Genomic DNA, 13646 nt, shown 5'->3' with positions numbered 1-13646 from the left:
ATGTTCAAAAGTGACATACACAATATATTCAATAATGGTCAGGTTGATAAATAAGTAGTTTTCCATTACTGGCTTCATGAAGCAGTGCCTTAGTCTGGTATAGCGTACTGTAAATGCAAATATAAGTAGGCTATGCCCCTGACAGACTCAACATGTCAATTAAAAATCTAGTTCTTTAACCCCCTTACGCCGAAGGGGTATAATAAAAATCGTCTCCCGTATGCCGAGGGGGTCTCGGAGTGAGCGCCGAAGCGGAAAAAATATTTTTTTCAAAAAATCACAGAGCGCTTAGTTTTCAAGATTAAGAGTTCATTTTTGGCTCCTTTTTATGTCATTGCCCGAAGTTTAGTATGCAACCATCAGAAATGAAAAAAAATATCATTATCATATATAAATAATGCGATATATGATAGCGCAAAAACAAAATTTCATATATAATTGTATTCAAATTGCGCTGTGAGCAAAATGGTTAAAGCTAAAAAGTTAATTTTTTTCATTGTTTTGTACACTAAATTGCGATCATATTGGTATATAACACATTGTAAAACGATCAAAGAAATACAGAGAAAATATTATCACAAAATGATGCATGAATTCGTAACGCACGGACGTAAAAAAATGTTTTTTTCAAAAATTCACCATAAATCTAAATATTGTTCTAGAGACTTCCAATTTGTTTCAAAATGAAGATAAATGATTGAATATCAATCACTATACTGTAAGGGTTTTAGCTTACAATTGCAGTTTTTTACCATTTCGGACGAGTTAAAGTTGACCGAATGTCGAATATTTTATATATTTTTTTATATGCAAATATTTCAAAAATGAGAAAAGTTACAACCTTCAATTATTTTTTGTTGTATTCTACATGAAATTGTGCACATTTTCATATATAAAATTCTATGAAACGGAGCAAATATAACGAGAGTGCGACGTACGCATTTCGGAGATTTGCGGCGGAGAATCCGCGCGCGGAGGGAAGGAATTTTTTTTTTTTTAATTCACCATAAATCTAAATTCTGCGCTAGAGACTTCGAATTTATTTCAAAATTTTAGCTTACAATTGCGTTTTTCGACTATTTCGGTAGAGTCAAAGTTGACCGAACGTGGTTTTTTTCTATTTATCGTGATTTATATGCAAATATTTCGAAAATGAGAAAAGCTACAACCTTCAATCATCTATTGTTGTATTCTACATGAAATTGTGCACCTTTTCATATATAAAACTTTATGTAACAGCTAATTTAAAATGGTGCAAACATTATGACAATCGCACAAAAAAATTTCAGATTTTTTGCAAGAGTTACTGCGGGGACGTAAGGAATATGTTTTTTTTTTTCATAAATTAACCGTAAATCAAAATATTGTGCTAGAGACTTCCAATTTGTTGCAAAATGAAGGTAAATAATTGAATATTACTAGAATATAAGAGTTTTAGCTTACAGTTGCGTTTTTCAACCATTTTGGTAGAGTCAAAGTTGACCGAAGGTTGAAATTTTGGCACTTATCGTTATTTGTATGAAAATATTTCAAAACTGATAAAAGCTACAACCATGGGTTGTTTTTAGTTGTGTTGTGCATGAAATTGCGCACATTTCCATATATAAAACTTTATGTAACGGCAAATTTAAAATGGTGCAAACATTACGACAATCGCACAAAAAAATTTATCGGAAGAGTTACCGACATAAGGAAAAAGTTTTTTTCATAAATTCACCATAAATCGAAAAATTGTGCTTGAGACATCTAATTTGTTGCAAAATGAAGGTAAATAATTGAATATTACTAGAATATAAGAATTTTTGCTTACAATTGCGTTTTTCGACCATTTCAGTAGAGTCAGAGTTGACCGAGGTTGAAATTTGGCACTTATTGTTATTTATATGAAAATATTTCAAAACTGATAAAAGCTACAATCATGAGTATTTTTTTTGTATTCTACATGAAATTGCACACATTTTCATATATAGTACTCCATGTAACAGCTAATTAAAATGGTGCAAAAATTATGTCAAAGTGATGAAATAATTTCTGAGATGTGTCACTGATACTTTTTCATGCGATAAGAAAGAAATTCACGCTTGCGCGCCTGCGTAACGATTATAAACAAAATAAGGCCTTGATCCGTGAGCTCCCAGCATCCCCCGAGGCGCGTGATTCAAAAGTTTTAGGCTGGTAGGCCTATAAGTATTTTTCCGCAAATTAAAAAAAAAACTTTTCTATGTCGACGTTTAATACGTCCAATCGGCACCCGGGAGACAATTTATCTCGACGTTTAATGCGTCCAATCGGCATAAGAGGGTTAATCCCTTGATCATAAGTCAGCCTCATTCTGTAGACAACACATGCTGAGGTGTTGGAGTGTCGTAATTGATAAAATTATCTTGTAAAGAGAAACTCGCATCAGTCTTTTTCTTGTTTTATATATTTATTTTATTTTAGCATTTTATATCATTTGCATTGGAAGACATATCTATTCAGATGACAGGTATTGTTGCTGTTTGAAATTATATGATTTACTATATTTACTATTGATGCACTGATATAGCACATGCTTTTTACAGTCACCCCTTGTATGTTGTTTTCAGATATTTATAGTTTTATCATGGGTATTCTTTTTCAAGGCCTTTGATGGAAATTGATGCCCCTTGATCTCATTGAATTATTTAAGCCATGTCTGAATTCCCATCTACTCCATTTCTCTAGGATTTCCTTGGTCTTCCTATTGTATTTGGTCCACTATTTCCATGTCTGTTGCCTTCTAACTGTACTTCTTCCCATCTCATGAGATGCCCAAGCCATCAGTTTTTGAGATCTTGAACTGTTGACCAGCCTCTGGACACCAGTTTCTAAAGTAACCCTCCTCTTTTTTTCAATGTTCTTTCCCATGCAATTTAACCGTGAATCTTAGCATTGCTTGGTCACATTTTTTCAAAATCTTCATATTCTTTTAAGTGCCCATTTTGTTTGCAGGTAACAAAAGTAGTTCTTCAGAAAGGATGGAGATGCTTAGACTGTACGGTATGTGAGGGTTGTGGGGAAAGGAATGATGAAGCTAGGCTAGTCTTGTGTGAAGATTGTGATATTTCCTATCACATATATTGTATGAATCCTCCATTAGATCAAGTTCCATCAGGTGTTTGGAGGTGTAAGTGGTGAGTATTATATCTGTTATTTCATCACATACTACTGGTGTCTGAAATTAAACCCTGAATGATTCATGAAGGTAAGGTTCTCATCTTCAATAATTTGTTTTAGGTGTGCAATATGTCATTACTGTGGTGCCACTGACCCGGGGCCCAATTCTACATGGCAGCAAAATTATAGTATGTGTGGTCCCTGTATGTCAATGACACAGTGCCCAGTGTGTGATGAACCGTACGCTGATGGAGAGCTGATTATTCAATGTACAAATTGCGAAAGGTGGCTTCATGCTTCAGATGATATGATTCACACTGAGGAAGAAGCTGAAAGGTGAGCTTAATTAGAATTTTAGAGATCAGTAGCTGCCTTTGGAATTATATGATAGTATTATTACATAATTTTAGAAATTTTTGAAATGTGGTATTTATTCTAGGTATTTTAGATGTTAAGCTTTGCAAAAAAAAAAGTAGCTTTTTCATACTAAGATATGAAAGTCTGACATACTTTTCAGAACTTTCTTCTGTTATGGAATATGCTAAATATACAGCCAAAATCTTCTTTTTTTTTTAAAGAAAATACAGGCAGTCACTTGTTATCAGCAATCCAGTTTTATGGAGCTCGTCTAGCACCAAAATCTGTGATTTTTTATGCTGAAATGCGCTGATTTCTGGTTATTGGCACCGGTAATTACCTAACAGAGGTACCATTAACCAGTTATCAGCAGGCCGTCAGAACAGAACCTCGCCGATAACTGGGGACTGCCTTTAGTAGAATAACTCAAGTGTTAGGTATTAATGCTTATTGTGGATACCCCTAGAGCCCTTGTTAGGTATTAATGCTTATGGTGGATACCCCTAGAGCCCTTCACACTTAGAAAAACAGCAAGTAGCCTCAATTTCATCTTTGTTCATACGTGGAACAAACCTTGGGCCTTAACATTAGGATAAAAATCTGTTGCCAGCTGGAAACTAGTTAAAAACAATAAAAGATTGTAAATGCAAGGAATCTGTGGCATCTGGCATCCAATACAAAGCTGAGGTGGAAGCGGGTCAGAGACCATGCTTGAACCTAGTGACGCATTCAGTTTTTCTTCAACTACCTTGGAGCGCAGATGTTCACTTTTGCTCTCCTCCTCTCAAGTGGTTTTTTACCTAAGCCCATAATTTCTTTCTTTGTTGTCTCATGGATTCCTCTAGCCTAAGAAGTCCTGTGAGCATCAATGTATACGTATGTCATGGCCTAGCAGGGTTCTTGTGTTCACACTTCCTGACTTCTTCTAGGACAAATACAACTTGCAGTAGATGTGCTCTCAGGCCCATTCCTACTGCTTAATCATCAGCTGATTTTATGTATAATGCCAACCGTCTCTCTCAGTGGTATTTTGCCCCTTCTTAGAAGGGGGAGGCACTACTATTTTGTTCCTTTTATAGCAAGTTTGTAATTTGCAATATTTTGGATATATTGAAACATTTGTATATGTTAAGACATTTTAATATGTTTTATTTCTTCTTCAATGATATATGGACTTACTCATGCTGCTTAGTAGGCTTTAGTTTGGAGTTTTTTTCTGCCTTTTTTATCATTATTGTTATTTCTCTAACACCTATGTGTGTGTTTAATTAAGTTCTTTCATTTTACGTGCACAATATTTTGTTTCAACTGCACAATTTCTGGGAATGAGGTGATGTTTTAGTCATTCAGGTTTTTGTGTGGATCGGAACATTTGAGATGTTACGGGTTCATGTAGCCAAGTGTTATGTGCGAGGATTTGTCTGTCTTAACATAGAAAGTTTTCATCTTCGCCTCCTTCACTCGGTGCTCTCCCTTATCTTCAAACTGGAGTTTGTTTCATGTTGTAAGTTACTCTCCAAGACCCTGCAAGCAGAGCACCAGGTGCAGTTTCCTTAGATTCCGGGAATATTCCAAGCTGACGATTTGCACCAGATGGTTCAAAAGAAGGAGCTGTGGAGATTCTACAACGTTCCACCCAGTGTTATGATAGTTTCCTTTGTTGGAAGTGAGAGATTCTGGATGTTCAGGGACATGTTGCCAGTAGTACTATAGGCTTTGTTGCTGTAGAGCTCACAAGCTTGTGACTTAATCACCTTGGTTTCAAGTTTATATGGACATGACTAGTCAAATCCTTAGTTCCAGGTTTATGTGGACACGACCAGTCGAATGCTTAGTTCCAAGTTTACACGGACATGGCCAGATTCGGCAATCGTCTTCCCGTGATTCAAGGATGTCCAGCCAAGGAATGATGCTCCTTCCTTTGATGAATGTGAGCAATTTTGCACATTAATGGGAATGATGCTCTTTCCTACGATGTGCATGAGAGATTCTACACATCTATGGACGTGTTTCCAGCGACCTTAGGACTTGTTGACTCGATGTTCGAACGGCTGTTTCTTTAGTCATCATCCTTTCAGAACACCTTGTTGATCTTTTATAAGTTTCATGATGGCATGGATGCAAGAGTTTCTGCATCGCCGTGGACATGTTTTCAGCCTGTGACTTAGTCAGTTATTCCAGAACTCCTCCCTGTTGAGGTTCTCATAGAAGGCCTTCTGCTTGTTATTCCTCTCACGGTCATGAAGACACACATGTATATGTGTCAGTTATGTGCAGTTATTCCTTCAGTTGGCCCTATGGCCTTGCTCTTCAGCACCTCTTCTCTTTGGAGTTTGCAAGTCCTCAGATGTGACTAGACTGCTGTAGATCAACATGCAGTCATAGTTTGGGGGAGAAGGCTATCTCAAGATGCAATGTCCGTAGCAGCAGAAGTAATTGCAAAGTGCAGATGACAAAATTCTTTGCAATGTCTACCAATCAAAATGGATAGTTTCACATAAGTTACTTACCAAACAATTACATTAGCTGTACGCTTTTTTACCTGGCAGTTGAAAATTCAAATTTCCTGGCGGTGGCGGCGGCACTGCCATCGTTTGTGTAGGTGATACAGGTCCCGCCCACTTTCGGGAATACCCGGTACTGCTGAGCTAACTATCTTCAATTCATTTTCTGCCGGCCACGGGGTAACACTGGTGGTTTGTTGTTGCAGTCGACTTTTGTCGCCATTTTGGATTACAGTAGTACCTCGAGATACGAAATTAATCCGTTCCGAGGCGCCTTTCGTATCTTGGACCATATTTTACATGTAAAATGGCTAATCCGTTCCAAGCCCTCCAAAAACACTCCAGTAAATTTCATAATAAAGCTAAATTGACCTATAAACAATGAAATACTACAACAATTTGGACCATTCAATACGTAACTTAATAATAAAAATGCAAAACCTGTAAATAAAGTGTATATTAGTGTACAAGAAATATTATTACTGTAACGTAAAATGTGGAAGCTTACCTTTCGAGTGAGGCTATCTCCGAAAGTGGCGGCAGAGGAGGAGGAGGACAAACGGCAGATACGTACACTTAACATTACGAAACACATAAAAAAATGTCAGAAAAACAAACTAAACTCTACAAAACACATTAACAAAACTGTAACACTTAACTTTATAAAAAACTTAAAATAAAATTTATTTTGTCTTTTTTTGATTTTTACATTTCTTTTTACTTTTTTATACTTTACGTAATATCAATTTTTTCACCACCGAATGGATGCCAGTCCGTTTAAGGAATTTTTCGAACCACCCATGAGAAGCCTTGAACTCTTGGGGTTGCCGTTGATGTCCCCTCTCCGCCGTCATCTTCGGCTTGGGCAATCAAATCGCCGAAAATAGCGCTGACCTTCTGGCAGATTGCCATCTCGGTTATCGTATCGCCATTGATTTCTTTGTCCTCGATCCATACAAGAAGCAGCCTTTCCATTTTATTATGCACATGGCTCCTTTTGTTGGATAAAATAGTCACGCTCTTGGAAGGTGTAGCTGCTTTGATGGCTTCCTTCTGCTTAAGGATGGTGCCTATCGTTGACGGATTTCGGCCGTATTCCTTAGCGATCACTCTCAATCGCAAGCCAGCTTCATACTTTTTTTATTATCTCCATCTTTGTCTCCTTAGAAAGCATTCTCTTCTTTCTGTGAACTTCAGCAACTTTCTTGCGACCCATGACTATATGTACTGTACGTAATTAAGTTACATATGTAGTACGTATACTAATTAGGTTCTCACAACACGATAAAGTAGCACAACGAAATCACTAACAAATTTACGATACTAAACGAAATCGTTGGACCGAACGAATGCCGCATGCGTACGATAAAGCTTCGGGTGCGAAGTGGCCGAGCGAAGGCACGCCACCATGTAAGATGCATGATGGGAGGGATGCTGTCCAATAGGAGAGAAGGATCTCATGGCTTGGCTAGCATCAGGAACCAATGGGAGAGCAGGAGGATGGTGGCGAGTCTACCAGAACTAAGATGGCGGCGCGAGTTTCAAAATTGTTATCGAGCGAATCTCGGACTTTCAGAAACCTTTCGTATCTTGAAAACTTTTCGTATGTAGAGCAGTAAAATTTTTCATGTCAGCTTTTGTATCTCGAGTTTTTCGTAAGTTGAGCCTTTCGTATCTCGAGGTACCACTGTATATCTATTTGGTGATGTACAATTTCTTGGTTAGTTTTTTTGATTCATCAGTTAGCTGCCTTGTTATTAGCAAGTGTAGTCGCTTGTGTCGAGGCGAAAAGTTTCAGAGTGATTTAGTGTCGCGTCCATTGAAGAGACATGCCTAGTGTGCGAGAGTGATGTCACTGCTTATTAAGAAATCCAAGGAGCACTGGTGCCTCAGACATAACGTCTTGTCTTCTGAGACACCTGTGACTCAAACAGTCGACTTCCTCCTCTATCTGAGGACCTTTCGGGGTCTGCCCTCTCCCACCACCAGGTTCAAGCACAGAGGTATGGACCTGTCATCAAACCAAGATATTAATGACCTCATCAAATCATTTGACACTTCAAAGCAGAAGCAGTCCAATTTGGTTTCGTAGAACCTAGGTGTCATACTAAAGTGACTCCTTTTTAACCCTACTGTTTTGCTTCTCTCAAGAACCTCACTCGGAAGACTTTTCCTCATAGCTTTGGCGACTGCCAAGCACGTAAGTGAATTACATGCTATTGACAAAAATGTAGGCTTTTCCTAAGGGGACACAGTGTGCCCTTCACCCTGGGGCTCCTAGTCAAAAACGAGGATCCATCTAAACCCTGGCCTTGCTCCTTCCATATTCAGAGTTAAATGGAAATGGTCCCAGAGGAGGAGGAAAAAGTTCTTTGTCCAGTCAGAGCCTTAAGGTAATATCTACAAGGTACCGTGAAAATCAGAGGACTGTCTTGTAACTTTGGTGTTCTGTCAAGAATCCTTTTCACCCTCTTTCCAAGAACGCCCTGTCATTCTTCTTAAGGGACCTGATCTCAGATCCAGGAAGACACCTTGTCTGCATTCAAAGTGAAGCACATGAAGTCTGAGCAGTTGCTATCTCTCTCACCTTCAAGCATAATTTATACCTTTTGGTCATTCTTCATTTGGCTTTTTGGAGGTGCAAATCAATCTTCGCACCTCAATACTTAAAAGAAGTTGAAACAGTGTTTAAAAATTGCAATACCCTTTGGCCAGTAGTGGCTGGCATGGTATTTGGGGAAGAAGCATAAGAGATTCTTCCTCTACTGTCTCCTTTCCTTGATGTAGGGTGTCAATTTTGGGGAGCCTGGGCTGTCTGTACCTGGAGTGCCCACTAGTAGTTATGGATGGGTAGTGATTTTGTGGTAAGTGTAGGTGACAATGTTGTCTGGTTGTTCGATTTATTGGTACTGCGCCCTGGGCAAGGGCAGTTTTTTAATGTATGTCTTATCAGCAATCAGGCATATCCTTTGCTGCAAGACTCCCACTGATGTAGAGACAACTCAAGTTGAGCACCAACCAGAGGCAGTATTCACCTGTAGTATCTCTGTTACCAGGTAAGGAAATGACAAGCATTGTTTCAAAGCTAGCCATCCTTTTTATTTCGAAGTCATTATCACAATGTTGTGGAATAAAATTTTCGAAGTCATTAGCACAATGTTGTGGAATAGAATATGTCCATTCATCCCATCCCCCTTTCAGTGTGGGATTCAGTAATTGCTTGGTAAGTTACTTAGATGAAAATGATATTTTATAATGAAATTAAGTTTCATTTATAAATCAAGTAATTACAGAATCAGAACCCTCCCTTCTCTCTTATGGACATAACGGCAAAATCAGAATGGAAATGGCAAAATTAGAATGAAGTTGGCTGACTATTGTCCTTACCAGGTAGACCCTTGCAGTGGGCTGGGCTTTTCACCTACACTGTGCAACAGAAGTATTAATTCAATATTTTGAATTTTGGGTGTGCTGCACGAGAATTAAGTATAGCTTAAGTAATTACTTGGTAAGTATATATGAAACTTAATTTTGTTACAAAAATTAGGGGAAATAATACTGGTAGGCATGTAGACATGAAATTGGACTATAGGCCTTCCAGGGAGGGTTCCCCTGGTAGGCCTAGGGAGGCCCAAACAAACGACATCTTTGTGCATTGGAGCCTGAAACAAAGACAAGATGGTGCTTCCTTCTCTCTCCCTGAAGGGGCTACATTCCTCCCTGTGAGAGCAAGGATAGCATTAAACATAAAATCACCCTGAGCACCTCCTGATGCTTCCAAAGACGAATTATTGGAAGGAAAAGAAGGAAACAAGGTATCAATAGAAGACAAAGTAGTAGGAATAGGTCTGGAAGAAGGGGAAGCTACAATGTCCATTTGAGGAGGAGGGAATCCTTCCTAAGATGGATGTGCTGACTTCCTACGATGCTCCCTATTGCTGTAGAAATTCTTCCATGGCTCAGTAGGCCAGGAGGAACACTCCAGGCATGGATTGATAGTATTACAAAAATTAGAATAACACCTACTGCAAGTTGTATTAGGGTCTGTCAAAGTCAAAGCTAGGAAGCGTGAACGCAGGAACCCTGGAAGACCGGGACACATGCGTTGATGCTTGAGGGACTTCATAGATCAAATGAAGGAATCCATAATGAACTTTCAAAGCACACAGAGACACCCAAAGCACAAGAAAGCAGGGAAGGAATCACGGGCTTAGCCAAAAAACCGGCCTTAAAGGGGGAGATCAAAAGTGAACATCCGCTCTCCAAGGCTGTTAAAAAAGACGAAATACGTCATGGGGTTCAAGCGTGGTCTCTAACCCACTTCCACCTTATGTATGTATTAGTTGCCAGATGCCACAGATTCCATGTATATACAATTTTTTTTTTTATTCTTTTAACCAGTTTACAGCTGGCATCAGAAGATTTATCCTAATGTTTAAGACCTCAGGTTTGTTAGCTTTGAAAAGTACAAATTAATTAAAAATTTGTCATTTTATATATTATATATCTTAATTGTCTTTGTGAAATTGTTATTCATCTTTTGCCAAAAGGCATCATGCTTCCAAGGAAGTACTAAAGAAATAAAAGGAACCCTGTAGAAAGAACAATATGGCTTACAATAAAGCCAAACACTGCATCGGCACTTGTGGCAACAACGTTTGTTTGGGCTATTTTGACCTAAAATATGTAATCTGCCTGTTTTAATGGCATAAATTACAATAATAATTTATGTATGTGAAAGTTATGATTTTTTTTTTTTTATAATTAAAAAGATGGAACTAGGTGCCTGCTAGGTTCCCCCAATCCTTTGGAGTACCAACCCACTAACAGGCAGCCCATTACTTTATGGGGACCTCCTAGTCATGTTTTCACTTATATTTTTTTCATACGAACCCATTACTATTCAGAATGTGGTGCCCCTCTTTCTTTGTCTCAAATTCTTTGTTTTTGAAGTTAGTTGGAAGAATTGGCCTTGGGGATGATGGAGTGTGGTGAGTCCAGTTGGTTATGTGTATGGGCAATTTTAAATTTTTTATGGTTGTATGAAAAATGTTTTAATTTGTAAAAATGTATCTGATACTGTTATAACAAAAGGTATGATGAAAGCATTAATTATTAGAAACTATATATTATAAAGTTTTGAATGTGAGTACATTATTTTTGTTCACTTTATAGATGTGCAGAAAAAGGATACTTGTGTTTGATATGTCGACCTCAAGATGCCCTACCTCCACACTTATTACCACACACCCCGCCTATGCGTCGTGTTCAGCTTCCTCAGCCACCAGTCCCAGTTACTACTGCTCCACCCAGCCCAGTGCATCTCCCGAGCCCCAATGACATAATGACAAAGGTAAATAAAGCCAAATATTCAAGTATTACTTTTTTTTTTTTTTTTTTTTTCTACACTATTATAAGTCATTGGATGTAATTTGTACAATATTTTATATGATTTCTTTTATGAGTTAGCAAAATTGCTAGTGTTAAAAATGTTTACATAACTATAGATGACAATTTTGAAAAAAAAAAAAAAAAATTATTCATGTGCAACAGGTTACTTCAAAAGCCGAATTTTGGGTTGATGGAATTTGCCTGTCGGAGTGTGGCATGTTCCAGATCAAAACACAAACTATTGAGCCCCAAAAAAAACCCAGGTTAGTGTTATTATTTAAGTTGTTTAAACATGCTATTTAGTGTAACATTCAAATCCATTATTTCATTAATAGATTTTTCATTAAGATAAAATGTTGATTCTTGAAGGCTGATATTTATTTAGTATTTATGTTTTTTCTGTCATTGTAATAGAAATCCAAAGACTGTTCGAACAAGTCGTGGCCCATCTATTGATAGTAGCGGGAGCCGTGATGTAGATGACGACGATGATGATGATGAAGAGAAACTTGATGATGAGCCGAGGCATTGGGTTTATGGAATGAAGGAAGGAACAGTATTACAGGCAAAGGTAAGATTTATTTTTATCTTCTTATTTTTTGTGTGTCAGAGATTCATAATCCCTACCTTGCTAAAATAAAAAAAAACATGAGATTAGTAAATTAACCATTGTTTAGACATGAAGAAATAGATTAATCAGGTAAAATTCTTACTCTTGCTGTATTTAGGAGGATGGAACACCACCTGACTTACCTGATGGTTTTTATACCTTACCTGGGCCGGAACCAGGCACATACACTTTGAGAAAACGAAGATACAGAAACATTAAGACCTTGGGTGAGTACTGCAGTTGATTTATCTTTTTCTTAAGGGTAAAAGTTGAATATTTTTTTTTACTTGAAATTTAATTGGAATTTAAGTTGTATTACATAAAACAACTTTCCCTAGTAACCTACAAGTAGAGTAACATATCCAAACCATAAATCTTGCTCTCTACTTTTCTCATGTCTACACTTTCCTCTCTCTTATCGCCATATTTATATTCTACTCTTAAAGAATTAGGTAAGTTTGTTCCCAAAATTGTAATTCTATAAGATTGTTCCCAATGTGATAATCTTCGTTTCTCCAACTATTTTTCTTCCTCCACAAAGCCCCTTCTGCAGTAACTTGAATCAAGACCAACTGTTACAGCTGTATGATTCTTCACTCATACTTATATATTTATTTGCTCATCACACATTACGCCATCAAAAGTTATAATTTCATCCAAGTTTCTTTCACTTTCTCTAATAATTGGGTCATCTTCAACTGTTTCTTCTCTTCTATTTGAATCTTGGTACTTGAAATGTGTTAACTGTTGTTCATTTCTTGATTCATTCTCCTTCAGTTTTGGTTTTTGCCATCATTATTTTCACTTTATCTGTCTTGAGATACATTATTCTTCACATATGCTGCCTCAAAGAATCAGTCTTCGCAGACAGCCGCACCTCAAACAGTATCATCGTAGACTGTCAGATCTAGCTCTGACTGTCTTCAAACTGTCAAAAAGTTGCTCAGCGCTAAAGGATTTTCAAAGACAGTTGCAAACTCTATGGCAAGTTGCAGACATCAATTTTCTGCAGATGTCTACTAGCACAAGTGATTGATGTTCTGCACTTAGTGCAGAGGCAATTAAGTCTCAACTACTAAAACATCTGCAACAGAAATACATAGCAGATTTTTTTTTTTTATTTCTAAAAATGTCCAGAGGATTGTCCATGTCTATGATTAAGGGCTACAGGTCAATGTTCAGCTCAGTGTTCCGACATAGAGGCTTGGATCTCACAAATAATCAAGATATTCCCGGTCTCATGAAGTCTTTTGGCACTTGCAAACCTAATGAGTTTGATTTAGTGTCATGGAACCTCAACTTGGTTCTGAAATGGCTGGCAGGACAGACTTTTGATCCACTCAGTTCGACGTGTTTAAGGAACTTGAGGAAGAAGGCGATATTCTTGATTAATCTAGTAACCGCCAAAAGACTCAGTGAGATTCAAGTGATTGATAGAAGGGTAGGGTTCTCACAAGGTGACATGATTTGCGCCTATACTTTGAAATTCCTGGCAAAGAACGAATCACCAATGAAACCCTGGCCTCATTCTCTCAGTATTAAAAATCTAGGTAATACGTTAAGGTCGGGCGACAAGAAAGAGCACTCTGTTCGGTAACAGATTGTAATTTCCTCCACAGAACTTAGAAGATCCGAGGAACCTCCAG

At 37.7% G+C, this 13646-nt stretch overlaps 1 protein-coding gene across 8 annotated transcripts in view; it reads left to right on the top strand.

Moving 5' to 3' along the window:
• The window catches only part of LOC135206953 (histone-lysine N-methyltransferase 2C-like), a 307132-nt gene that overhangs the window by 110325 nt on the left and 183161 nt on the right, over positions 1-13646 (top strand). For all 8 annotated transcript variants that reach the window (XM_064238492.1, XM_064238498.1, XM_064238497.1 and 5 more), the window contains exons 9-14: positions 2974-3155; positions 3259-3474; positions 11175-11352; positions 11553-11653; positions 11805-11961; positions 12119-12227. In XM_064238492.1, coding sequence (XP_064094562.1) covers positions 2974-3155; positions 3259-3474; positions 11175-11352; positions 11553-11653; positions 11805-11961; positions 12119-12227 — 943 coding nt within the window. The remainder of the gene's footprint in view (positions 1-2973; positions 3156-3258; positions 3475-11174; positions 11353-11552; positions 11654-11804; positions 11962-12118; positions 12228-13646) is intronic.

The sequence above is a fragment of the Macrobrachium nipponense genome, chromosome 31, assembly GCF_015104395.2.
Source record: "Macrobrachium nipponense isolate FS-2020 chromosome 31, ASM1510439v2, whole genome shotgun sequence".
Lineage (NCBI taxonomy): Eukaryota > Metazoa > Arthropoda > Malacostraca > Decapoda > Palaemonidae > Macrobrachium > Macrobrachium nipponense.
This window is presented reverse-complemented; position numbering and strand designations above follow the sequence as displayed.